The sequence below is a fragment of the Neopelma chrysocephalum genome, unplaced genomic scaffold (genome assembly GCF_003984885.1).
Source record: "Neopelma chrysocephalum unplaced genomic scaffold, ASM398488v2 Primary Assembly neopelma1_70, whole genome shotgun sequence".
NCBI lineage: Eukaryota > Metazoa > Chordata > Aves > Passeriformes > Pipridae > Neopelma > Neopelma chrysocephalum.
Window position 1 is genome coordinate 8,842,438 of NW_020897730.1, and position 27,881 is coordinate 8,870,318.

The 27,881-nt window shown below is 42.7% G+C and overlaps 1 protein-coding gene across 6 annotated transcripts in view; it reads left to right on the plus strand.

Annotated features, from left to right (window-relative positions):
- LOC113969039 (glypican-5-like) overlaps nt 1-27,881 on the plus strand; it is a 395,727-nt gene that overhangs the window by 45,960 nt on the left and 321,886 nt on the right. For 5 of the 6 annotated variants that reach the window (XM_027686131.1, XM_027686134.1, XM_027686132.1 and 2 more), the window contains one exon: nt 20,990-21,151. The exons of the other annotated variant lie outside the window; for it this stretch is intronic. In XM_027686131.1, coding sequence (XP_027541932.1) covers nt 20,990-21,151 — 162 coding nt within the window. The remainder of the gene's footprint in view (nt 1-20,989; nt 21,152-27,881) is intronic. 6 annotated transcript variants of the gene reach the window in all.

Here is a 27,881-nt window from a genome sequence, read left to right on the forward strand (position 1 = left end):
TAGCTCATAAAGGTTTCTTTTGAAGAGGAGTGGAGCAGAGCTGCAGAAAAGTGGTGCATATTGATCTTCTCTGTTTCTTGAGTATTACTCAGCTCCACCAAAGCTTTTGTGCTTTAATGATAGCTTGCCAGGCAGTTATGTGTCCTGTGCTCTCTTTTAATGAAATACTGAAGTGTTTTCCAGTGTTTTCATCTGGCAGCTATTACTAGTGAATATATCTTAATACAACCTACCCTTCACACGTTTCTCTCTCACACTGAGGCTCATTTGATTATGAATTTTAACAATACACAAATGTTGAAGTGTGTCCCCTGAAGACCTCAAATGTCAGTTAAAGCAGAAGAGGGAAAGAATGATGGGCAGGTGGGGGTGACACTGGAGAGCAGCATGTTCCCACTCACTTCTGGTCCCGTGGGCCAGACCTGCACTGCACTGGGGTGCTCCTCAGTCCTTAGTGCCTGCATGTTGGTTTTGGATTATTTTCTCTAAAGACTGAAACTTTTGCAGTCCTGATTGTTTATGAGATATTTTCAATCACAGGAGTGTTGGAAGCCCTTGACTAATCTCAAGCCAGTATTTACAGGCTAATACAACAAATCTAACAGAGGTTAAAGTCTTAATGATTACTGAGTTCTTATAACCTTTGGGAGAACTGGCATCTCAGTTGAGGAGAGAGGCCCAACTCAGTGCTGGGAGAGGGATCAGCAGACAGACTGTCAGGTGTATGTTTTCTCTCCCCTCTTATGGGTGGTGCCCATTTCACCTGAAATAAAATTAACTCTAAATACTTGGGAGAGTTTGTAGTCTATACCCTCTTGTGGTGTATTAGTTGTGGTTGCAGTGCTGAAGATGCATGCTGATGGATCTAGGATGTGATAATGGATACAAGCCTTATGGGGACTGGTGGACTGGAAGCTGCTTCCCTGTGTTCACCTGGTCTGCAGCAGGTCACTGGGGTTGCTGAGTGGGTGGGAGAGGGGTGTCAGCAGGATCTACAGTGAGATGTGGCTTTGGGCAGGAGCTCTCAGCCTCTTGTATAAAATGTAGTGGCAAGGGAAGGAAGAAGACTCCTGAGGAAAAAACGTTTTTCTTTTTGAGGTGCAATGTGACTCTTGCAGCAACCTTTCTGGAAATTGTCACCACCTTAGAGGTGTCCAGGAGTCTTTTTTTAAATTTCTCTTCCCCAGTTTCCCCCCAAAGACATGAGATTTTTATTCTAGTCTGTTATTGAGGGCAGGGTTAAGGAAGAAGTGTTTGGACATGGGATGGATAAGAGGCCCAAACAGGTATTTTTGAGCAGCAGGTCTTCTTGGTCTGTCTCTAACACTTCCTTTTCCACTAGTGGAGTCAATGCTCCTCTCTGGTACTCCACTTTTCTGGAACAAAGGGAATGTTTCAAGGGTAGTTTGCTGCAAATAACAACAGACAGGTTGGTCAGGTAAAGGTACCGCTGCCTTGGCTGTGATCCACAGCAAAGGATTTTTTTGTGTCTTCCCCCAGACTGGAAAATGAGGTAATGTGTTCCCGGACTTATACTTTGATTATCACAGACTGAGGCGGGATGTTTTTGTAGGAGCTCCTTGGTTAACAGTTGGATGAGAGAGAATTCTATGCTGTCTCCAATTCTATGCTGAACGGCTGTGTTAATCCTGCCAAGGGCCTAAGCCTTTGGTTCCAGGGAGTCTGGATACCTCAGGCTTGATGTGTGCTGCTACGTGTGGTATCGCTCCCAGACGCGGGGCCGCCTCGGCGATGCCCTGTGAGCCCTGGGTTGTGTTACAGCGTTCCCTGCACGCTGGCACGGGCTCCCTGTGAAGTTCCGGTTATTCAGAGGCTGCTCTGTGGCACGGAGCACGGTGGTGCCTGCCTGGCACTGCTTTCCAAGTTCTCAGTAGGAAAACTGAATGAACCCAACTGGAGTCTGTGACTTGTCCGCATTCAGGCAGTGAATTGGAGCAGAACCAGAATAAAAGTCCTCTTGTGATTCCTTTGGTAATGGTGTGACCACAAGAACGTCCTACCCATTTATATATGCTCAGTTCTCTCTCTGGCTGATTGACTAGTGTATGAGCATGCAAAAAAACCCAAGTCTGTAAATGTATGATAAGAGAGAAGAATTGGGCTGATTTCTGGGAAGCAGAGAAAATATTTGTCACTTGTGAAAGAATTCTAGGAACTCTTTACCTTTTAAATAATGATCTTGTGGAGAACTACCGAAGGGATGATTAGCTTTATCTTGCTGCTCTGTTGCTTTACAAAGAGCACAGATTCCCAGGTTGTGCACTTCTGAAGGGGAGATTTTGTCCTGTTAAAAGCTGCTTTATTATCCTCTGTCATCTGCACCTTAAATCAGCAGGAGTGTTCATTACCATGTGCGTGTGCTGAACATCCCGTGGCAGAGCTGGACATGCATTAACAATTTATACATTAAAACTGTTTTACTTTCTGGATAGTGACAGGAAAGTCCAAGATTCCTACCAGAAGCTCCTTAATGCATGTGTTGCATGTGTTAGACTGGATCTCATTCCATCTCAGCCTGTGGCAAAGCTCCCATCTATGTTGAGAAAGGAGCATGAGCTAGATCTCTATTTTGAATATATCCAAGAATATCTATTCCCCTATCAATCTTATTATGAAATGGGTCATGCCACACGTTATTTTGTTGTTTTTCTCTTATTAACACTCAGCTTTTTATTTTTATCTTGTTGATGAGAACTCTGTAGTTCCCCCGCTAAAGGTGCAGTAATGAAACGCGTTTTGCTCCCAGCAGTGTTCTGTCAAAAGCCACTGCTGAGTCTGGTGTGTGCCAGATGTGACATGTACTCGCTTTATTGTCTCTGGGAGGTCTTTGCCCCATCAGAGTGAGATGCTAACATCCTGTTGTGTGAACTGCAGTTCATACTTGTGTCCTGTTCACCTGCCATACGTGGCTGTGTGGGACTACCTTCAGTAGGGTGGATGAAGGGTGCATCTGGGAGCAAAGATGCTGGGTGAGCACAGTTGTGTTAATGCTTAGAAACTGCATTGGGTGCTTAAGATTTTTAAAAAAGACACAAAAAATAATCTTGTTTCTATGAGCTTTCTGTTTCTTTTAGACAATCTTGACTGTAATACAAGTTTGAAATGTCCTTGGCGTTACTTAGTATTTGTTTATTTATGAACACACAGACTTCTTGTTGGTTTACAGCACAGACTACCTGTTGGAGGGATGGACTGGTCCAGTCTAAGATGGATTCTATTCCCATCTTTGTCACTCTCTGCGTAGCCAAGGCCAGTTGTGCCTCAGTTTCCCTGTCTACAGGCTGTATCATGGTGTGTTAGTGTGAGCTCTTTCATTGCTGAAAAGCTGCTATTAAAGGGTTGTAGACTGCAGCCAAAAAAACCATCAGTGAGTTCCATCTTCATTTCTTCAGGCTGACTTTCACTTAATTCTTTATGTGAGGAAAAAGACTTGAAGTCACCTTGGTTTCTGAACCTGAAAGCTGTCCTTCCTTCACTTCTCTCATCCAGCCTCTGAGCAGTCAGGGGGTGTGTATTCTGTACTTGCTGTGATAGGTGTTCTGAGTAGAAGAAAAGCTATGCTTTTGCAGCCTGCAACCTCTGAAGAAAGGCTCCTTGCTTCAGGAATCTTTTCAGGATTTTTTAGCACTCTTCAGGCTCAGACAGAAATGTTAACCTGAAGCTGGTGATGGCTGTGGATGCAGGCAAGACTCCTGCCAGCAGTGATATCTTTTTTTTCCCCCTTCTTTTGCTGTGTCTTAAATTTCTGTTTGACGCAGGACCAGCTGCCCACTCGGTAATGCCTCCTGGGAGTCATCTATAGGCAAAAAAAATCTGTTTAAACTTACTTAGTGCCTCATAAAGATGGAATTGCTGTTCCACTTCCAGGTGGAAACCTGCAGTTTTCATATCCATGAGCCCCAAAAAGCATTGTCCTTGGTGACTTACATGAGCATTTGGTCCAGGTGAGAAGATGACTGGCTTAGTTACTCAGATCAACCTTTCCTGTAAATGTCTTGGGAAGGAATCCAAGAGTCAGCAGAGAACCTGCTCTCCCCCAGCACACAATCTTGTTGTCAGACTGAGTCACGGGAAAGAGCCAAGTATTCCTACAACTCGTATGGTCGACTTATTCTTTCAAAAATCCCTGCTGAAAAGACTGTATAGTGATTTTTTTTTTTTAAAACGTTCAGCTTGAGGTCTGGTGATTCTGGTGTTGAACTGGATCTCAGGATGGAGAACAAGCTTAGTCAGAAATGACCCATCCTTAAAATACTGGTGGCTCCCAAGAGCTGCCTCTATAGCATGTTATGTGCCACGGAAGTTTTGCTGTCGGATTATCGGAAATTAATATAAAAATAATGGCCCCCACCCCAATATGTTGCAGGTATGATAATGGCTGTATAAATCAATAAAGTAAATACATCAAAATAAGTAAAAGCTTTTGTAAGGATTAATCATGAAAATTGGCATAACCTGAGGATCTGTAAAAAGCAAAAGTATGTGCAAAATGCACCCTGGGCAGTGAAAGGGTTTTGCTTTTAAATGGTATAGAGCTAGAGTTCCAAGTATTGTAAAGTCTTTGTAATTGAATCTCTCTTCTATGAAAGCATAAAATGACATGATAAAAAGGCATATATTTAATAATACTTCAAATACATACTCATCACTTAAGAGTTTAGAGCACAGCTACTGCTTTTAGGGGAAAATAAGAATTTTGATGGATCAGAATCAATTTGCAAACAGCAGCCAGGCCTGCAGTAACATTTATACTTAGTGTATCAATTGGTTGATTTGAATTAGGTATCAGTATTTGATATGATGAACTCATCCTGATATCTCTAAAGATATATTTAAAGGTATTTGTTTTGTTCACATTTAAGTAACTACTGAGCAACATCAATGGATGAAATAAGGCACCTCACTAATATTTAATGATTTATATTAAGGATAAAATTATATGGGGAGGCAAGCCTCTCTGCATTCTACAAAGAAGATGTAATATTTTAAGGCAGTATATTATTTGATGGAATAACATAAAATACTTCTGCACAGTATCATCTTCAGTTTGGATCCACAGAATTAACCTGAGCCTCAAGCTAAGAGCTGGGTCCACAGGATTACGTAGCACAGACTTAGGAGAACAAGGTTTTTCCCTCTTTTTGTGTCCTTCGTGACCCAGGGTGGTCTGTAGATCCAAAGTGTGCTGGTCTGGAAAGGGAACTGACCTGTGCTGTGTGTGGAGCAAAGGTAGTAGGACTGTGTGCCAAGCTGTTCTGTCCCTTAGAAAGGTAACAGGTGTCCAGAATACTTTTTTTATGGCTGTGTTTTGCCCCTTACAAGAGGTAAATATTTTTTGTAGCAATGCTGACACGTGCACTGAGCCCTTTGTGTCTGAACTGCTTTATCAACGCTGGTCCTTAGGACCACCCTCTATAGAAGAATGTAAGGACAATATTTATCTCCCTATTTTAGGATGTCAGATGAAAGTCAGGCAACTGAGAAGACTTTGCCAATTCCATAGTGAGTCCTGTAGTTCAGTGGCATCTGATGGTGGGTAAAGCAGTGCAGCTCAGCAGGGTGACACCCAAAGGACCCCTGTGGATTGAAAGTGGTCTCACCTGTACAAGGTGCTGCAGCCATGCCAAAGGCTCGTCCTGGCAGCCTTGCCAGATGAATTGTATCGTGCTTGACTGTCCTGCAGCCCCCTGGGGCTCTGTGCCTGGTACAGCTACGAGGAGCTCAGCACTATTACACAAATGATTTATGATGGAGCAGCCACCACCTTGCCTCGTATTATGGATACGCACTGTGTGTGTACTTCCATGAGAATAAATCTGTCCATTTTACTCTTTTCAGTACATCAGTTTTAAAGGATGGTTATTAATTACCTTCCTAGTGTATTCATACATGCATGATTAATGTCTGAAGTTTTTACTTATGAAATTTCAAGGCACGAGTTGGAAGAATACAGAAGGAATTTAAGACAATGGAGGAATTTTAAATATCACAGGCAATACCGTTACATTTATTTTATGGACTGAAAAATCTCAGAGAAGTATCATTGATATGTATCCTCAGGTTCTCTTTTGCATTTTGATAGCTAAAATATAGGAATAAAGAACAAGTGTAGCCAGGCCAAGTGTAGCCAGGCAATTGCATAGGAATTTCAGAGTTGTAGAGGATATAAAATTATTCCCCTAGAAGTTGTCTTTCTACTCTTTCCTTTTGGAATTTATTTTTTAGCCTACTTTATATGATTCTGTGCCATATTCTGCCTTTCTCTGTTCTTACTGAGTTTCTGTTAATACTGATGGCCAGCATATATATGCATTTGAAATACGTATATATAGATTTTTTGGTCTTCTGACAATTCTGCTTGCTTCCTGGGGTCATGGTCTTTCCCTCTGCAGAGTTCTTCCATCACATGGTGGATGTGACAGCTATTCTGGAGGGACATCCTTCTCCAAGGAGCTTGTTCTCACAAAGAGCCCCTGCTCTGCTATGCACTCCACTGTCACTGCCATGTCCTTTAAAAACAAATGGGAAAAAGTTTTGGAGAGCTGTGTTGGAACTTGAGGATATCAGATAGGTCAGGGTAGCTTTGTTTGGCAGCTAGTTAAATTGGATAGTTGGACACATCCCTAGATATTAATGGTTAAATGTATTCATTGTTCCAACAAGGCCCCTATTCATAAGCGGACTATTCTGTGCTCGTTATGCATGCATAATTCCCATTAATGCTACTGGGGGTTAAGGGTGGATAGTGAGGGGGGAAAACGAAGCTGATGTTTATACATCCATGTTTGCACTCAGAGAAGAGGTTTTGTAACACACCAGGAATTGATGGTGTTTCCACAGATCCCTTAACTTTAAATCTCCACTTTAAGGAGAGAATTGGCATGAAAAGTGACATTTGCATAACTGCCTTGCACACCATTGTCAATGATTAGAAATATTACTCCAGTGCTATTATTGGAAGCTTTTGAAAGTAATTAAGTGCTTGGAAATTCCAGGTTCTTATTTCAATATCAAAATAATGACTGCGAATCTTTAACTTCTGGCAAAAAGTTTTTGCAAACCTTTGACTCACGTTAATCGAGGTGACGAGATTTTGTGATTTATTGTACAATATGCGTGTTTTCCATAGAAAACCTTCAGATTAAGGTTCCTCACTCTTAGGTGCACATCAAAGTCGTGTAAAAGCCATAAAGAAGCTAAGCATTGCCTAAGAAAGCCTTTCAAGTTCCAGAAAGTGCTTGAACTACTGAGGGTTTTGAAGTGTTCTAATCTCTGACATGGGTGACGTGCTAGGCTAGCACTTTTTTGTTTTGTCACAAATCATCCATACACATAGTGCAAAGGGACCCTGACAAAGTCATTTTACTTTTGAAAAGGACTGCTTTTTCCCCCTACTATTATGTCTCCCATTCACATCTACATGTTTGCTTCCACTTTGTTCAGGTCTAAGTAGTAGGGCATTTGCATAGTCTTCCCTTTGTTCTCGGTAAATATGGAGTAAAATGAGCAAGATCCGTGCTTTGAAATTAAGGCTCTACTCTTGAGAGATCTTAAGGGCCAAATCCTCACAAAAGGTACAGCAACGTAGTGCCAAAGGAGCTGCTGTCCAGGAACAGCTTGCCTTGGGTGTTTGTACTAGGAAATGTGAATAAAGGGAGAGTAATCTGTTGAAAACTGGATGTAATTAGGAAAAGTACACTGCTGAGAGCTGCTGAAAGAGTAGAATAGTAGAAAATAGTGCTGACATAGACCTGAAGTGATCATTTGGTCCAGTCTTGCTACTTGCAGCACAGAATAAACTGTGTTTAAATCAGGGATAGAAGATCACAGGCTTTTTAGGCTGTTTCTTCCAGTGCTTAATTACCTTATTGCTTGGGTTTTTTCCTAATACAAAATTTAATTATTCCTTGCCAAAATACAGGCCTTTTACTTCTTATCCTGTTCTCAGGGCATTCCTCTTTGCAGTAACAACTGCTCTGGTTTGTTCTGCTCTGAAACAGTGCTCTGTGCATTTGCACTAGTGACAGACAGAGCAATAAGCTTTTGGCGTGTGAGTCTAGCCTTGATTTGGGACGCGCGCACCTGGAACGAACGATGCGAATTCCAGATGTGGCGACTCATTAAGCATCATGATTTGATTTGGTGTTTGAGCCCCAAGAATGTTTTGTCCTCCTTTATAAGTTTCAGTATTGTGAAGAAGGAGCAAACTGTGTGGGGATATCAAATTCTGTGGACAGTAAAGCGAAATAACTAAGTTGCAGATTTGCCATGTAATGGTGGACGGGAGTGTGCAGAAAAAGCAGTTTTCAAGTGACCAAACTTTCAACAGCAGTTGAGTTGCAAGGCTGCCAGTGGGAAAACTGCAGTGTTGCAGCAAGGCAGCGTGGAGATACCTGGAGACATGAGGCTTAGGTGGGGCATATGCTCCTAACTTAAGTATCCACTTTAGATTTTGCTGGCATTAGTTCCCTGTATGCAGGTGTATAGGCCAGAAGATGGAAATTAGGCTACTGTAAACAGAGGAAGATGACTAAAGTTTTAAGTCTTGCAAATAGAAATGGGATGATTTTGAAAGCAAGCCTGAGGATCTTCAGTTATCCAGGTTAAAACTAGATCTGACCCTTAACCCTCTGTTTTTCATTGCTTCACTGTTTTGGGGTTCATTCTTGAGCGATGTTGCATTGTTACTGATATAGGGAATTGATTTGTGGCTGAAGAAACAAGGCTCCAAGAGATTGGGGTTGTGTAAGGTTGTGTCTCCAGGTGGATTTGGCCTTGCCTCCAGCATGCTGCAGATAGCTATAATCCAGTGCTGTGCTGCCAGCAGTGCAGCCAAACCTGGTGTGATGCTGTGCCTCAATTCAGATCATCTTCTCCTGCTTCCAGGTCAGCACTTGTGTCTTGCCACTCCAAAGCACGTGTGTCTGTCTGCAGAATGCTGGGTGGCTGTGCTCTACATGGCCTGTCCTGGGAGCCTGTCAGAGGATGAAATCATAGAATGGTTCTGGTTGGAAGGGACCTTGAAGATCATCTGGTTCCAACCCCCTTCCATGGATAGGGATGCCACCCACTAGACCAGATTGCTCCAAGCGCTGCCCAGCCTGGCCTTGAACACCTCCAGGGATGGGGCATTCACAGCTTCTCTGGGCAATCTGTGCCAGGGCCTCACCACCCTCACAGTAAAGAATTTATTTGTAATGTCCAATCTTGACCTACTCTCTGTCAGTTTGAGGGCATTCCTCCTTGTCCTGTCATTCCAGGCCCTTGTAAATAGTTTGTCGCCATCTTTCTTGCAGGCTCCTTTCAGGTACTGGAAGTCACCCCAAATCCTTCTCTTCTCCAGGCTGAACAATCCCAATTCTCTCAGCCTTTCCTCATAGCAAGAAGTGCTCCATCCCTGTTAATCACATATCAAACCCTTATGTCCTGTGTTCCCACCTCATTGTTCTTCCATAAGGAAACACAAAAAAGTGGGAACTGGAAGACTGGAGTGATGATTTTAGAAGGAACAGGGGCTTACTAAGTAATACTTGGGGAACAGCACCCAGGGACTTATATGGTTGCCCTTTGATGGAGGTCAAAATATTCCCTCCTTGCAAATCACAAGAAGATGCACTTTTTCAGAAGTGCGGGATAATTATCTTCTCTTTTTACATGGGCTGTTAAAAGGAGAGGTATAATGAGTCCGAAGGCAAGAAAACAAAGAATATGTAGAAAAGCCACTGCCTTCCCAAAACAGAGTAGGGCTTTTAAAAAAAGAAATTGGAACCATTGCTCTCAGAGAAAGGCTTTCAAATTTCTGCTCAGAGAAGGCTTGGCTTTAGTCTCTTAATTTTAGTTAAGTTTGGGAAAAATATATCTATTACCATTCACAGCAGCCCAAAGTTGTATTTGGCTAAAGCACTGCATTTTCAGTTTCAAGCTGCAGTAATCAAATTTACTCTTCCTAACCTGGTTTGCTCTGGATATGTCAGGAAATACAAACATTCACCCTCCTCTAAAAGCAGCTGTGGTTTGGCTGTACCTGGTTCTGATCTAAAGCTCACTGGGAGCTTCCCTGTTGCTGGTGACAGACTTGCTGTGCTCTGTGGCCTTCTCTGATAGCAATAAACCCCAGCTGGGATGAAAAGTGGCTATGTCATTTGCTGGCAGGGCTGTTGGCTTAGGTTTGGAAAGTCTGTTCTAGAGCCACTATCACAGGTGCCAAAACATTAGCTGAGCAGCAAGGACTGAATAGGGCTGGCTTGTGTCAGTTTGGCTGCTGCTGTGTCTCTGGTGGCTGCCACCCCCAGCCCCAGCCCAGCTTCCTTTCTCACTGCCTGCCTCTGGCTTTTCCAAGTGTGGATTGAGTGTAGCCAACGCTGCCTGGCAGTGTGTAGAGCTGGCCTCAGACAGCTCTGTGGCACGGTGGGCTGTTCTGGACAGCTTGGGTGGGAAGCTCTAAACCTTCAGTAATGCTGGTGGTTTTGAATGGAATAGCACAAGCAAGAAGGGAAGGATAATCAGTTCAGTGTGCTGTGAAGGGAGCCTTTTTTGAGTGATGTAAGGGAAGAAACATGATTTCTTAATTTATATAACAGGTGCGTAGGATCAAAAGCAGGCCCTGGGAGAACAGTGAACATGCACATAGCAAAGGGCAGGCTCCACTAGGAATTGCTTACAGGCTAAGCAAACTAATGAAAAGTGTCTTCCTCTTTTCCATGGAGGAAACAAAGTGTGGAGCCCAAGGGACCTGCCTTAGGTCAAACATACATTGTAGTATTGCCAAGTGGTAGGAACCTATCAAAGGTTTCCACACTGGTTTTCAAAAGTTGTTTGTCTGTGGTCCCAACCTAAAGACTTTTAAGACATCTTCCTGCCTCTCCTCAGTCTTTGGGAAGCTGCATCTGTTTCAGAATCCATTATCCTGGCTCAAGATGTCCCAGAAAGATACAGGCCTTCCTGCTAAACATACTACTGGGGTCCAGGAGGGAATGGTGGAATGTCATATGTAGTGAGCTTGGCTGCTTTTCAGCTTGGGGGTATGGCTGGTACCCAGAAGTCGGGTGAGATTTCATTGTGGACTGTCATTAATCCTGCAGTTCTTCATTCCTCATTGCTACCTGGGAAAAACCTGCTCCAGCCTGGGCTTCCCTCTCCACAGGCTGCAGGTCTCCAGCAGGACTCTGCTCCATCTTGGGCCTCCCATGGGGTCACAGCCTCCTTAGGATATCCATCTGCTCCAGCATGGGAGCCTCCATGGGCTACAGGTGGGTCTTTGCACCCTGATGCTCCCCTATGGGCTGCAGGGGCACAGCTGCCCCACCATGGTCTGCACCACGGGCCACAGGGACCTCAGCTCCGGCACCTGGAGCACCTCCTACCCCTCCTTCTGCAGTGATCTTGGTGTCTACATTGTTATTCCCATGTTCTCACTCTCCTTTTCCCTGGCTGGAATTTTCTTCTGTGCAACAATCTTCTGTTCTTAAGTATGTTGTCACAGAGACATTACTATTGCTCCTGATGGGCTCAGCCTTGGCCAGGAGCAGGAAGTCCATCCTAGAGCCAGCTGGCATTGGCTCCACGGGACAGGGGAAGCTTCTAGCAGCTTCTAACAGAAGCCATCCCCATAGCCCCCCCCGCTACCAAAACACAGCCACAGAAACCCACTACCTCCCCACAGAAGCCTGAAGCACAGCAGAGTGTTGTGTCTTTAACTGTGCTTGTATTTTGTGTGACTTGATGCTACTGGGTGTCTCCCTTGACATCAGGAGGTGCTGAACCAAGCCCTCTGATACTACTTCCCTCACCTCTTTCCTGCTCTGTGGAGCATTATTTTGCACATAGTGGTCCAGTATGGAAGAACTGATCGGAGCATAAATCTAGATTTGGCTCAGACCATCAACTGGGGCTGTTAGCTGGTTCTTCTGCATGGTCACAGTGAACGAGTGTTCCTCTCCAGTTGCTGTCATCTCTGTTTGGCTCTTTCCTCTCTTGCCTGCTGTGTGTTGCCTCCCAATGCCTGTGGCTCCAATTTGTGGCAACAAACTCCAGTTTTGCATGAGTGTCCCTGCTTGTGACAGTGCCATTGTCTGCATAGGGAACCAAAGAAGGGGAGCAGGATGCAGAGACCTTGTGATACTGTAGTCTTGCTGCAGCCTGTTTTAATTAATTACTGTGTCATGGATGATGAAGTTCAAGAATTGGCCCTAGTGAGGGGTGTCTTGTCTAGTCATCAGTTGCTTAGTTTTGGTTCTGCTCTGTAAATGATTGCTCTTCCTTTTGTGTAAATGGCAGCAAGAGCACATTGTGCTTTTCTTAAAATTCTTGGTTATATCATCCAGGTTTTTGTAGTTTTCCTCTTTCTTCTCCCTAAAAATAAAAAAATTATGGAAGTGGGAATGGATCCTAAAGAAATTCGTTCAAATACTAGTGAAAACTCTGGTGAAAGGAGCTGTTTCTCATTCTTAAGTCATGCACAAGAGTGAAGTTATATGCATGCTTACTGGACAAACTGATTGAAAGCGTTTGGGATTTGGGCTGTATAATTAATACTTAAGCAAGACTCATATGTATTTTTAAAAGAAAAAACGTGTTGTCTTGGTTTCACATATTGCTTTCAAGTGAAATGGCAAAAATGGAAGTATTCAAATCTTGGGGGGGGGGAAGGGAGTGTTGGGGAATTATTATTCTTCACTTCTCCAGTATTCTTCTTGCAATTTCACTTTCTGAGGCTGTGACCCAAATATCTAATGGTCCCTTGGTTCCTTTAGATTTATCTTTGCTTTTGGTTCTTCTTCCCATCTAACCTTCTTAGAGATTTTTATGTTGACAGAAAAAATAAAACAGAAGAAATACAATTCATCATGAACCTATCAATATATTTGAAATCTTCTGTGCTCTGCCACCTTATATAGATATTACCACAGCAGCTAGAGCATATTAGGAACTAGTTCATATTAAAAAGTAATCTGTGAGTGGTAAAAAACAGTTGTGAGCATCTGAATTAGCTTTTGGCTTTGAAGTTGAGATGAATGAGGTGATTCACACCTTTCATAAAGCTATTTTATGTCATCTCCCTGTAGGGCTAGATAGACAGCCTAATATTGATTTCCATTCAGAAGGTGTGTTTTTTCTAACTGTACGGGGCTACCAACCTACTTCTTTCATTTAAAAGCAACTTCAGTTTTGTTGCAAAGTGCTCCATACCTGTCTTCCTGTTTAGGCTTTCCACCTCCTGTGGTTTCTGTGTTCTTTAGTCAGATCACCCTGCCAGGCAGAGTTCTGTGGCAGTGAAATGCTGTCCCCACTGGAGAGCAGAAATGCAGCTGTTAGTTTATTGGATGATATGGAGCAGGAACATTCACTAGACTCATCTAGGAAATATTTCTTTTGTATGTATGATTTTTTTTTTTTGTTGGCGGTAGTGAAAAAATGGATAGGATTTACTGCTGGGAATGTGATGAAATAATGAAAGATGAATCATAGTAGACTCTAAATTAATGAAAGTTCTTGTAATTTTTCTCTCACCTCTGTATTGCAATTATACATGTTGGCCCAGGAAAACGGAGGAAGGATGTGGCATTACAGTAAATGTAGAAACCCCTTTGATATAGACCCACTGACCTATATCAGTCTAGATTGTTTTAAAATGTACTTTATGTGCATCAGTCTTCGTGTTTTTATATACACTCTAGGAAAAAAAAAAAGTATGGATCCTCAAGAGTGTAAATCTCTTGAATGTGCATGTCCTGTGTGGTTAGGAAGCTCTGTAGCAGTCACAGTCTTGCTGTCTCCCACATTCAAAGGATATCTCACTTAGCACTGGGCTCATGTGAAGTAATTTAATTTAATCAGCATTAAAGAATTTATCACCCCTCTGTAGGAGTGCAAGCCCTGGAGGAAGTGACCACTGTGCAGTCCCCTGGCCATGGCAGGTAGTGCTTGCCCTGCGCAGCACCTGGCACTTACCAAACTGTCTCTCTCCTCAGCTGCTCAGCCTCTTAAATTAACAGTTTGGGCTGAAATTCTGTAAGGTGGGTTTCATGCCTTCTGCTACCAAAATTCCTCTCTTTCTGAGATCGAGGCTGACTGGGGGGAAGACCTGAGGGGGAGGTAGTGAGTTGTGGGAGATGAATCACCCTTTCTTTGTTCCTTCCAGAGAGTATTTAGGAGCAGTGGTACTGTGGCCATTTGGCATTGACACCAAAGGTGCATCTTCCAGCAAACTCCTGAAAAAGCACTGGAAAGTCTTGAATTGTGAACCTTGTCTGAGGAGGGCGAGAAGTGTGGAGAGGGACTCAAAGGAGGAAAGGGAGGGCCTGGTTACAGTTTTTGAGGTTTCAGCAAGTTGAAGGGACATCTGTTTTAGGGCAGTCAGTTTTTCTGTCGCTTGGGCCCAGGCATGAGGCAGGTTCAGTGGGGCACAAGCCAGGGTGAAAAAGCTAACAGGCATGCAGTACCCTATGGGGCAGGGGAGAGAAGGTGGCTTGGAAACCAGGCCAAAAAATAGAATACAAGAGCAGTGAGAACCGGGCAAGCAGCAGAGGAAAATGGGAAAAACTCAGACAAAATGAACTTAGCAACAGGCCTAACAATACTGAATTGTGCAGATGCTGCTCTAAAGGGCTGTATATTTTGGAGAGTTCCTGCTCTGGATGCTGATCAGGGCCTGTGCCTGATAGTCTCCAGCTGCCCTGCAAACTGTGGCACTTGCTGATGCTGCCAACTCTCTGGAGTCATGACATCTAGTGCTTCTTGCTGTCCCCCTTCCTATCCCATTCAGGATTTCCACCCACCTTAAATTGGCTGGTGTAATTGCAGTGCAATCAAATGGTCCTCCCATTTTGTGGGGTTTCATACTTTTTTTTTTTTTTTAGGTCTACTCAGGCACTCTTAGGCTAATGCAAGCTATTTGATTTGACAGAGTTGAAAGTAGCTTCACATGCTAGTAGTTACAGTAGTATGTTATTTAAGTGGTGCTTGATAACACTGGAGCTGTTTGTCTTTTATCCTTGATTGTTTCAACTGGAATAACACATCTGGTCACGACCTTAGTTATGCTTTGGTGTATTTCAGAAGAACAGTGAGAATGTAAAGTCCAGTGGTCAAGTTAAACAGTGTCTCTGTTAATGTACATTACACAACAAGGGATCAGGGAAGGAAGCTTTCATGGCTTGTGTTTTCCAAACTGCACTTGTAATTTGCTGTGCTGGATATAGGCAAGTTGTCAAGCTGCATATGGACAGATGGGACACATTCAGGCTCTGCTTTGGTATTTCGTCAGCTTTTTGCTTTAAAGGGTCTTTTTAACATGCTGTTTGTCTATGTAATCTTTATATTAAAGCTGACAGTAGGATTATTTTAACAAAATAGAGGAAAGAGTTGAAAACAGATTGGAAGATTCTTTCTGAATAGTCAGAAAATGTGAGTTGGGTGAGCCTGGCCTCAGATTACCTGAGGCAGAAGGAACAGACATCTTCATTTGACTTAGAAAGGGTCTCTGCTCCCTGGAGCTTACCTGGATGTTACCCCTTGCTCAGGGAGCCGAAGGTTTTTTGGGTTAGTTGCTATTTTATGTCCCAGAGCCATTTGCAGCTATGCAGTGGTCACTGTTGCACTGGCTTGTTGGCTTTTCAGGTAGTTCTGGCACACACTACTTCAAGCATAGTTACTACTTTAAACATTGACAAATGAAATAGTAGCTGTTTGACTATGCACACGTTGAGCTTGATGGGTTTAATGTGCTTTTTGTGTCTTTCTAATTGGAAACATTTTATTAGTTGCAGGGGGACTGGGCTGTGGTGTAAGGCTGTGCCCAGGGAGCTGAGGATGGCTTGTGTTGGTGGATGAGTTTTGTGACATCGGTCTTGCAGGTGAAGGTGATGATGGTTTTAGCACTGCTGGAGCATGAGAACTGTGTAGGAAAAGAACCTCACAAACTTGTAGCAGTGTACAGTGGTTGGATTCCTTTTCCCTGATGTGGCTCTGTGGGCTGAAAACTGCTTCCTTTTTCATTTGGTTTGGCCTTCTCCCCTGAATTAGTTTGCATTTAATTGCTGAATTTTCCTCTAGCTAAGGCAGCAGCTACACCAGACAGATGAGTCTCAAGAAGGATGAAGCCTTGGCTCCTGTTCAGCTGGGCCAGATACAATGTAAGGGACCTTTGGCACCCTCCTCTCTGTTACTAAGGCATAATCAATCTTGGAGTCTTTGAGGACATTTGTACAATGTTAAAATCTTTGGCTTTGGACTAAAGCTTTGTTTAGAAGTAGCGTTGAAATGTTTGCCCAAATACAAAGGAATAAAAACTGTCAGAAGACAGATTGCACTGAACTCGCCTTCTGATCGTGCCCAGGACTGTTCTGTGCAGTGAAGTTAAAGGCTCAGCTTGTTTGGAAAAAAAAATCAAAATCAGCCTGTCTTTGAAAAAGTTAATGCAGGTAGATCAATTACTGTGTGATTACTTGTTGTTCTGGTTTCAGAGTATGGCTTTTACAGTGTGTACAGCATTTTCAAGACAGAACTGTTAAACTGCACGGTCAGCCACCAAAATAAATATATATTCAGCTTTTGGAAGAACTTAATTTTGTTTGCTAAACAGGCCTCTCTGCTTTTAGGAAATTATACTGATTGAGTTAACTTTAATGGCCAAAGTCTTAGATTTTATTGGTACCAGAGTTCCGACTGAAGCCCAGAACATTTTGATTTAAAATAAAAAAGTCTCCAATCAACACACAACAAAGTAAACCACAGCTGATTTCAGCAGACCTGGCAAGCTGGAGATCAAGTAAAGATGCATAGTTTTTTGTGCATTTGGCACCTTAAGTGATTTATAATTTTGACAGGGAGGTGTCTGAAGGTGATGCCTTTGGCATGTATTAAATGCTTTGGTGTTGTAGAGGAGTTTTCAATAGGGATCATTGTTTCTTTCCAAAATACTCATTCTTTAGACTCAGGTAGTACAGTTGTTTTTTTTTTTTCTGCTGTTCTGAATGTGACTTTGTTTTTCAAAGTGAAGCAAGATATTTTATCCTGGTTTTTATAATAACAGTAAGGATTTAAAGTCTGTAGTTTTTCTCACTTTAAAAAATAAGCTGAGCCACAGTTTTAACCAGCACTGAATGGAAAAATAATGTACATAATCAGCAAAGTAATCCTTCCATCTGATCTGAAGCAGAAAACTAATTTGTTTTAGGAAAGCTATAAAACTTTTGGAATTGAAGCCCAGGCATGTACAGGTGAAAGTGTTCTGCTCTGTCAGTAAGTTAATGCATAAGAAAATAGAATACAGGAGGGGTGTCCTGGGATGCAGGTGCTTCACATCTGTGGCATAAAGTTAAAAGTCCTAGCAGAAGGCTCCCATGATGGTCAGGGCTGGAACATGAGCGAATAGAGAGCTAGGTTTGTTCAGTTGAAGGGAAGATTAAGGGAGGTTATCCTGCTGTTTTCAGCTGCCTTTTGGCAGAAAATAGAGAAAGTGGAGTCAGATTCTGGCAGGCCACATGGTGATACGCTGAGAAGCAACAGACACGAGTTGGAACATGGGAAGTTATCTTTAGATAGGATTTTTAATTCGCTTATTTCATCACGAGGGTAGTAGTAACTTTTTTTTTCTTTGGGGGTACTTGAAACTTGGCTGGATGAATCCCCTATGTAGGGCTTCATCCTACATAAAAACCATCCTGCTTTAAAGGGTTGAACTAGAGGTTCCTCCAAACTGAATCATGAGTTAGGAAATGAGAAGCAGCTTGGGAAAAGCAGGTAAGAAAGTCCTAGAGGGAAATTAGCAGAATCTATCACTGAAATGATGCTATTGGTAACTTTTCTTCCCTCTTTCACAAATGGTGCTTTTTCTCTAGTGTATAGAATGACTTTGTTCCTAAACTTGGAGTTTGCCCTTAAGGTTGTCTCCCTTTTGCTGATATGCAGAGCACATGTGAGCAGGGGTGATTGCCACGGCACTGTGGGGTGCTCAGTCCCTCGGTCACTGCTGGGTCACTGTGTTCCTCCCCTCTTCTTCTCCTCTTGGAGAGGGTATTCTTTATTAAGATGAAAGAGATGAGATAAACTAAAATTAGCATCTGAGTTATTAAACACATTAAGACATTACTAATGAGTTCTAATTTAATCTCATGGCATGTACAGTACTGAAAACTTTTATTAGGTTTCTATAATTGTGTTAAAAGTGATACCCTCAGGCTAGTTCTGAAGCCAGTGAAAGTGCCAAGCTGTGCATGACAGCACTGACCTAAAAGTACTGTGAGGGGAGGGGAGTTTGCTCTCTGCTGGTCTTTCAGTGCTCTGTGTTTTACATCAGGCTCCTTAACTGTCAGGGGCTTAGTGCTGTTTCTATTTAGGAGTGGCTTCTCTATCATTTTGGCTCTGAACCAATGAAACCTAATCTTCAGGCTCCTGGAGTATTCATCGGAGGAGATAGCTGGGTGGGGAATCCCGGGAGTGAGTTCCAGCTGAGATATCTGTATTCTTAAAGCTTTCTGGAGGAGAAGCAGGTTCCTGAGGTTCAAATGGGAGCACAAGGCACAGCACTGATAGCCAGGGAGAGCTTCCTGGCCAGGGCCAGCATGCAGTCAGCATGGAGCACTTGGTATTTCAGACCTTTTTGATACAGGTCTGAGGTTTGCAAAAGCCTTCCAAACAAAAAATTCAGAGGGCTGCTGAGTAAGGAAAAGTGCTCTGAGTATCAGCAGCCTGGCACTGCAGATGCCAAGTAACATTTACAACCCCTCTGCTTGGCCACCTGATTGTGCACTGAGTTGCTCAGCAGCCTGTACTATAATTTCACACATGCTTTGTGGTGCCAGCTCAGAGAAGTGGTCCTTCCCCGACCCCCAGTTCCTTGTGACAGAACAAACGCGTTAGGGGGTGAACTGGATCAGGGAACCTGCCCAAGTTAAATTTAGCCTGGCCAAGAAGCTAATTTCAACCCGGGGCAGCTTCTCTGGCAGGCGGGAACAGAGGAGTGTGCCCAGCTGGTGACAAGTGCAGCCCTCCTGCTGCTGCTTTTGGCAGCCTGCTGGTTCCTGCCAGGGCACAGTGGTCTTATCTTGGGCTTTCAGCGGGGTCTGGGACTGCAGGTCTGACTGGGGAGACTTGTTGTTTCCCAGATTGAATTGAAGTGTGAAACAAATCCACGTCCAAAATGGTATCCTGAGTTAGCTCAGTCTGTGACAACTTTGATGTTTGTTTGTAAACTGATACAAAAATGTGGTTAGTTCAGATATTTCCCTTTGCTTTTGACCTTTTTGAGACAAATTAGCCTCTCTTTTGAACGAGAGTTGCTATAAACTGGAAACAACATTTTCAAGTCGAATGAGATGTTTCAGCCAGCTTGGTGTTTTTATTTTTTTTCTGACAAGGGAGATTTACTGAACTCCCCTCTGCGGGTTTGGTCTCAGTCAGCTGCTGACCTGGAGCTGGCTCTGAGCAGAGCCTGGTCATTTGGGTGACTCTACAGATTTTTCAGTCTGCATCCTCTTGTTTTCAATCCTTGTCAGTTCTGTGTGGAGCATTGCCAGGTGTTAACCTGCAAGGGCAGGTGTGAGGGTTAGTGCAGTGTGATTGTTCATTAATGTTTCTATCTCGGGGCTTGGCCTGGGTGGTCTGCAGCGGCCTGAGTGAGAAATGCTGAGGAGGAATTATGACCTTTTGGAGAATTGAGGCTGTTTCCATCTGGGAAGGGGACTGCTGGTGGTGTTAACAGTGGTTTAGAACCAGAGGGGGTGCAGAGAGGTTGCAGTGTGGGGACAGGCCAGCTCCAGACCTGGCGCAGGGAGGGTGCTGCTGTCTCAGTGCTGCTTTGGGTCCAACCCAGCTGGGTTGTGCCACCCTATGCTGTTGGGCATTAAAATGGCCCCTAAAGCCATTGGTGGGGTGGGAGGGGGAGCTTGGCCCTCTGTGTGGCACTGGCTTTCCTGGGAAAAGCTGTCTCCTTAAAGCCTGAGAGATGGGCTGGAGGTGGACACCTGCAACCCCTTTTCCTCAGGACCATGATTTCTGCCTCAAGGTGGAGGGAAGGAAGCGCCTGACACTGGCATGAGACTTCCTGCTGGGTTGTTCCTGTTCCACTGAGAAATTGCAGTGGAAATATCTGCTTTTTAATATCATGTGACTGTTTTGGCTCTGGTATTTTCTGTGTGCCTCTGATTTACTTTAATAGTCCCTTACTTTCTTTCATCCCCTTCTTAAAACATGTGTTTGTGAAGCACCAGAATATATTCATCTGCAGTCTGTACCAAATCCTTTCTGGCACCTGTAAATCCCATGGTGTAGAACAGATAGACCCTGAATGTCCATTCACAACTCTGTGTGATGTGGGTTTCCTAATTAAGGGCACTAAACTTAAAGAAACGTGTACAAAGATGGAATTATTAAAAAAAGTAAAAACATCCTATAAAAATCAAGTTTTTTAATTGACTTTCAACTTCCTCTGTAGTTGCAAGGTGGGAGTGATTTCAGTGCCTTTACAATTTTTTTGGTTTTTTTTTTCGGTGAGCTGCTTAGGAGTTCAAAGATTTATTTTTTTTTTAAACTGGTTTCCCTAGTGTAAGAGGTGAGGAGTTGATTCCTCAAGGCACTGTGGGGGTGAGTATTGGATCCTAATTTGAGGCATGATTATCACCCACACGTTCAAGTTTTGATACCTTTAGCACAAGGTGTACAGTGGAAATGTATCTTCAATAATTCTGTTGTCCTTGACTTTGACTGTGCTCAGATTCTTTTTCTGCCCAGTGCTCTTAACAGTGTAAAATAACTTATTAACTGATAATGTGATGTTACCCAATTTTAGATGAAATGGTCATAAATTTGTGTCCTTGTGACAGCAACTGAGTTTCACAATGTCATTCCTTGCGGGTTTGGTTTTGTTTCAAAATCTAAAACATGGTAGTTCTGACATTAAGAAGCATTGTTTTTATGGTGTAAGTTTAAAAGGTTTTCTAATTGTTGTGTTTTTCTTGTTTGCTTTAAGAATCAGATTTACAGATCTGTCAACACAGGGCACCAACATGTTGCACCAAAAAAATGGAAGAAAGCTACCAGGCAGCTGTTCGGAGAGAGAGGACTCAAAGTATCCAGGCACTGAACTTTGAACTGAAGTACATGATTGTTGGTCATATCACAGCTTTTCAAGGTAGGAGTCGTTTGTAACAGTATCCTCTGCAATACAAAGGGAAAACTCTTACCTTTTATTTTTCATTCCTCTGGTATCCAATGCTGTAGTCACTGCCATATGGTTGACTTGCTTGTTCTTTGTGCTTTTGGAGAAAGGTAATGGCACTTAGTCTTGACTGGTATTTCAAGCATCTGTCTAAATCTAATCAGGAATAGATTTAAACTTAGACCTTGTTCCTGGGCTTGGCATGGATTTTTTTTTAATAGCATTTTCAAATGTCATTTCGGTGCCTGATGGCCGTACCTTTTTTATCTTCCCTTGTGTTTTGCCAAATCATTTACAGGTGTAGAACATTAAATGAAGATGCATTTGCTTGTTGATGCTGAAGAGTAAGTGCTCGAACTGATATGTCAAATGAGAGCACAGCTCTTGCTTCATGTCAAAATGCTTTACTACTCCCTTGCTCTAACAGGGTCATGTCAGACTATGGAATTCCTTCCTGCAGGTGGTTATTGTACTGTTACAAGGAGGAAGATGCTTGGGTAGGGCTGTGCACTGTAGTATTGAGCTCTGGAGACTTTTCTCCAGAAGGGCATTTAGACATAGACTGTGACATATGTAAACATATGAGAGTTGAGTGATTAAATCAGTCATTGAGTGGTGAATCCAGTTTAGTGACTTCTGTGGGCCTAAGAATGTGCTAAATTTTGACTTGCTGCTTTGCTGTGTTTAGTGCTGAGTACCCTGATGGAATGGGCTTTGAAAACAAACTAGTAGTTATTAAAATGCAAAGTGTTGAGACTTGTATGATTAAACCTGTTGTTACAACACAGATTTTATTAAGTAGCAGCTTTTTTTGTCAAGTTTCTTCCATTTGAGTGAAAATACTAGAAGTAAAAGGTGTGATTGACAGTTAAGAAGAGATAGCATATTGTCTAAAATTGACAATAAGTGATGGTGGAAATCTGAAAGAGACATGCAGGCGCAAGATAAAATTTTTCTTCTGCTTTTGTTTTTTTTACCTCTTTTTTTTCTGTTTTGGATGGATGAGTGAGAAACGGCATTTTGGTTTATTTTACAATTAATTTTTGAAAATGTTTAATATTCCCTGTGATTAAAAAATTGGTTTGGAGGGCACTTCAGAGGAGCGCTGTAGTGAAAGAGCGGCTGTAGGCATTGTTAAATGCTGGTTATTCATTCAAGCAATCTTTCAGTATTATGATTGAATAAAGATAAGGTCAGAATAGATTAACCTACCAGCCCCTTTAGGTCAAGCCAGTGGCTTTATTGTCCATTGCTGATGAAGCCTTTTGATGGAATGAAAGAGGTAGTTAGACATTTCACACAGTTTAAATTTACAGGCATTCTCTGGAAGTGGGTAAATAGGTTGTTTGTTGTAACTTGCTATGGCTGGCCTTCTGTCTACATTAGGTGGGAACACTTGAAAAATTTAACTTTGCTCTCTTGCATCGGGAGCTGCTTTTGTTCTTCAGTTTTGTCCCAGGTGTCAGTGAAAAGCCTCTCTCTGTATCTTGTGCTGGATAAACATTCTGTTGCTAAGAGTGGTGCTGTGCGAGACATTTATTGAGAAGGAAGATCTTTGCATGGAATTAACTCTGTGCTTTTGGAGTGTTTTCGTTTGTTGCTATTTTGAATGATAAATTGAGTGTGCCAACAGCACCCTTTACAGTCTGGGAAAAGAGTATCCTGATTTTAGAAGCTTTCAGACACTTTTCAGATTTCATGTTCCTTGCAGCAGAGAGAACTGACTCAGGCATGCTAAAAAATAGCACTTTATTCGTTTGTATGCAGTGGTGTTTACTTGTACAGTTTTCATGCACAATTTATTTTTATATACACAATTTTAGTGCTGTTAGTGTAGTCAAAGCAAAGCAGTAGAGTTAGCCTTGCTGCCTACTGCTGAGGAAAAGAAGTCTTAACTAATTTTTATGCACTTAAAGCAGACAATACCATTAATATTATACTCCTACTGATGAAATAATTCTCAAGAGTACTGTGGTGTAATAAATGGATTTTCAGCTGTCCAGCTCTGAGAACATAGTGGTGGGAATTAAATTTCAGGGGAAAGAGATCAACTTTTTTTGAAGGGGGGACACCCAGAGAGAATGTTTTTTTGTTTTCTTTTTGAGTTCTTATTTCCTTCTGTGCTTTGATAAAAGTAAAAAGGCACTTCTGAGGACCTGCAAATGCCAAAAGTATTAATAATAAAAACCTTTCTCGTGTGAGTAGGAGTTTTGATATGAGTTGGGTTAAATATTGCCTCTGCACTGCCTCAGTGCTGTAGTTGGCTGTGGATATTTTAGTCTTGAAGAAATGTTGTTTTGGTTTTTCTTCTTGCAATTGAAAATGTTGTTTAAGTAGCTTTACCCACAGCTGAAATAAGACAATTTTCACAGATTTAGATGTGCAAAATAATTAGTCTAAGACTTGATTAAGTGTGCCACAGCTGTGGGCAGGCTTGTTTTATTTGGGCTAGTGCCCAATCCATACATATGGACAGCTTTAGCACTATGGTTCAACCCCACTGTTTCTCCCCATTTAAACTTTTCAATATTAGCAAGCCAGCCTTTGCCTGAACACTTAATAAATCAAGCTTCTGCTGGGTGTGTTTTGCTGGAATGCCTGTCTCCAGTGCTGTGGCTGATACATCTCATTTGAGTAGGAGGAGGCACATTGGCACGGGCTGCCAAATGCCCTCCCCATTAGTCACAGGACAGGAAGAAGGGAGAGAGGCAGGAATGAAATGGCCAACTGGCTGCTGAGGAATTCATCGCAATCAGCTCCAGTGAAATCATACAGCCTCACAAAATCTTTGGTGTTTGGCATGTTGAATGTAACCAGGCCCCTGGGGGAGGGCTTCATGGAAAGCTGCTGGATTTACTTTCTCTTCGTGTTTTGGTCCATGGTGTAGCCTAAAAGCCATAGCCATGGTAAGTCACTTGACAGATGTGTGACTCTCTGCTCCAAATGGAGTCACAGGCAAGGTGGAGTAAGTGCAGGAGGTGTGCAAGTGTTCCAGACTGTAACAGGAGCAGTGGAACTGAGGACAGTGTGCCTGTTGTAACCATCCTAGTGACTCTACACAGGGGCCTTTGCTTTGGATGCATTTTGGACCCGGTCAGTCTGTCCTATGCAAAGATGTGCCTGTCTTTCTGTCTTTCTCCTATGGCTGCAGCCTGAAAGGCCCAGGAGGCCTATTTAAATGGATGACAGATGGGATGCTTTCATTTTGCAAGTGGTTTCCCCTTTGATAACCCGAAGATTCCTCTTTAAACTTACTGCTTTTTGCCCCAATATTTTTTGAGGCTTGCACGTAATCAAATGCATTGTTTTAGATGTATGTCTTTGTGGTGATGCTACATATTACTTGGCACAGCCAACCTTCTGCTAACCCCGCCCCCCCAATTCCCTTATGCAGTCCCTGCACTCCTTGGGGCACTTCCAAGTAAGGCAACTAATTCATTGTTAGTGGATTAGAAGTGCTGTGGGTGTGCAGGCTGAAAGTTGCTGTCAGAAGAGGTATCAATGGTCTGACAGGAAGGCTTTGTTATGGGCAGACAGCAGAGAGAACCTGGCCTCCCTTTTCTGTGTCCTTTATGTGGTGCTAACAGGTGCCCCTAAGGACCCACAGATAGCTTGCCTCTGCTCCTGTCATCTTATGCTGAAGCTAATTTGAGGTAATGAGAATACAGACACTGGTAATTTATTTGTTCTGCTGATGGTCTCTGCAGAGGGACAGAACAAGGTACTTTTAAATGTACATCACTTTTCAGTCACCAAATTAGCAGCTGTCAGAGATAGTGGTGAAAAACTTTGAGCTCAGGAGTTCAAAAAAATTACTGTTCTTTACACTTGTTTTTTACAACGAGCAACAGGAATTGTTCACTCAGCCTCTCAAGAGAAAGCTTTCATGAATGAAAACAAGCTGGTCATAAAGCACTAATTTTGTCTTGTTTCTCTGAAATAGCATTCACTTGACCTTGAATGAAGGTGGTGGGACCAGGTGTTCTCATGTTCTCACAACTGTAGGAGGGAAGATGAGCTTTGTGGCACTCTTCCTCTCACTCCTAACCCAAGGGGTTTGGCAAAGCTGTGCTTAACTTCTGCTTTCTATGGAATGGGGAGTGATAGTTGGGAAAGCACCTTGTTGCAGTTTCTAATAGCTGGAGTTGCCCTGACAATGTGATGCTTGCACATTGTTTTGGCCTGATCCAATAAGGCAACTGGGAAGGACACAAATTATATGAAGTGGAGAGGGCAGTTAGTTGTAGCAGGGATGGAGCCCAGGAGTCCTGGTTGTCAATAAAATGCCTGGAAGTTAATGCCCAGTTGATCCATAAAGTCCTTAAGCGCAAAGTTTTTCATATAACATCCTGCATGGGGAATGGGAATGACTGTCTGGTTTCTATGGGTCTTGGGATGGATAACAATAGTGAGCCCAGTAATGAACTGCCCTGAACTTTCCCAGAAATAAGTAATATAGTAGACTGGCACTCAGAGCTATGCAGAGTCAAATACAGTCTCCATTTTCATTTGGCTCAGTTGCAGTGTTGCTCACACTTACTTTTACTGAATTTAGGAATATCAGCTTGGAATAGGGGTGGCTGGTTAATGGTGTTGAAGTGCTATGACATTTACAAAACAAAGACTTGGCTGGAGAAGCACACTCTGGTTTGAAGTAAATTACTATATGAAGTGTAGTCACAATGCTGGAGATGGATGCAGTCCAAAATCAATGAGCTATTTAAAAAGCAAAGCCAACCATTGCCATCAGAAACCTGCCAACCCTCACCACCAGTGCTTCTGGTTTCTGTTATTTACTGCTGGATTATAGAAATGCAGAAGTGTTGTTTTTTAAATAGTTTTTTGTAATCCCCTACTGCTTGGTCATTTATTCAGCCAAATTGTTACCCACCCCTTTCCACTTGTCTAACCCTGCTGAGCAGAGTTTTGTACTCTGCTGACCTTAGCTCTGAAAGTTGGCCGGGATGTAGAATTTGGTTTGGGCTCAGTGCAAAAATGATTTCCTGCAGAGAGAGAGGCTCCATTAGAGTATTTCTGTTCCCCTCCTGTGTGCTGCTCACTCCTATTCCAGTGCACCAGTGAATCAGCACTTTACAGGATACTTTTTGTCTTTAGATCGTGAGCACTTGGGAGAGGACTTGAGTGTGGCTGTATTGGTGCTTGGGCGTAGGTGAAGTGAGCCACAGGGGAGGGAGAATAGACATTGCTAAAGTGGCACATCGTAGTGTGGCAAGAGCCAAGAATGCAACTTAGATTATCTTTGTGACCTCTTCTGTTCCCTCACAAAAGTATTTGTGATTTCTAGAGACCTTTGAGGGGAAGGGCATTTTGTCTGGTTGTAGTCTCGTGAGGTGTTTGCTGCAAGAGTGAGGGATGCTTGTTTTGTCCTTGATCTTGGCACAGTTGGGCTACTTTGCCCTGACTGTGGACCAGGTGAGTGTTTCAGAGCAGTGCAGTGTGAGGAAGGAGTGTTCTGCATCAACTCTTAGGGGATAAGATTCCTTCTTTATATTTTGGTGCTACCTGAAAGTTCATAAATGCAGAATGCTCAGTGTGCCACGAGTTTGGAGGAAGGAATTCCCCTGCTTTGCTATCCACTGTAAAACAGTTTGTGGTGGGTAGAGGTAATGAAGGATGAACTGTTGGGTAAGGGAGGCAGAGTTCTTTAGGAATAAGTGTCCTGTGTAACCAAGACACTGCAGTGCTATAGTGATGAAGCATTACCCTTCAGATAGTGGTCTGGTTCTGCCATCCAGGTTTTATCCTCTATTGGTGCTGTTGTGTCAGGAACTGCCAGGTATTCCCCTGTGCTGCAAACAGGGACTGTCACATGAGGGGAGGCTACAGGGCCACCTGATCCAGTCGTAGCCAGTAAATGATCAAGGAAATCCATCAGAAATATGAACCATGCTTCCCTCTTACTCTGCTGTTCCCCAGAGAGTGATAATTCCACAGTTTCCCGAGTTAGGTTGAGATGCACCCATTATCCAATCTGTTGTTGGGCCCACTATCCATTAATTCCTGTTCCCGCAGGTTATCTTTTGGCTACCACAAAAAAATGGCAATGCTGACCACATGTTGACAGTTAGGTGGCTTCTTTTAAACATACTGCCTTCTAATTCTGCTGTCTGACTTGATTCTGAAGTTTTTTCATTTAAAAGTGTAGTTATTGTCTCTATCTTCTATATGCCAGGTATGATTTCAGAGCCCAGGGCTTTGCTAAGACTTCAGTCTTTGTCTGCATGTGGGGTGAGGGAAGAGAATGTTAAATTCTTCCCTCTCATTGTCCTTTTCTCAGCAAAATAAAAAGTTTACAATGTGCTATTCCCTAATGCTCATACCTTTTATCTTCTGAATGTGCAAAATTAAAAGAAAATCTTGCTGGTGTGCTGGGGACTGTGAGTAAATATTAACATTACATTGTGAATGGTGATTATTGAACTCGTGTGTTCTGTCTCTAAACATTTCAAATGGTGTGAATTTTTGGTTTGTTTGGGGTTTTTTTGGTTTTTTTTTTTTCTGAAAGGCTAACTGTGATGCTTTGGAATAATACCTTTTCAGAAGTTGTGTGTATGCTTTTGTCAAGATTCTAGATTCAGATTGATGTTTTCAAGCTGTACATTACAAAAGAATTAATGTGTTTCTTACGTGGTAACTTGTTCCATTTTTCGCAGAAATTGGAATCAGTGTGGTGATCTATTAT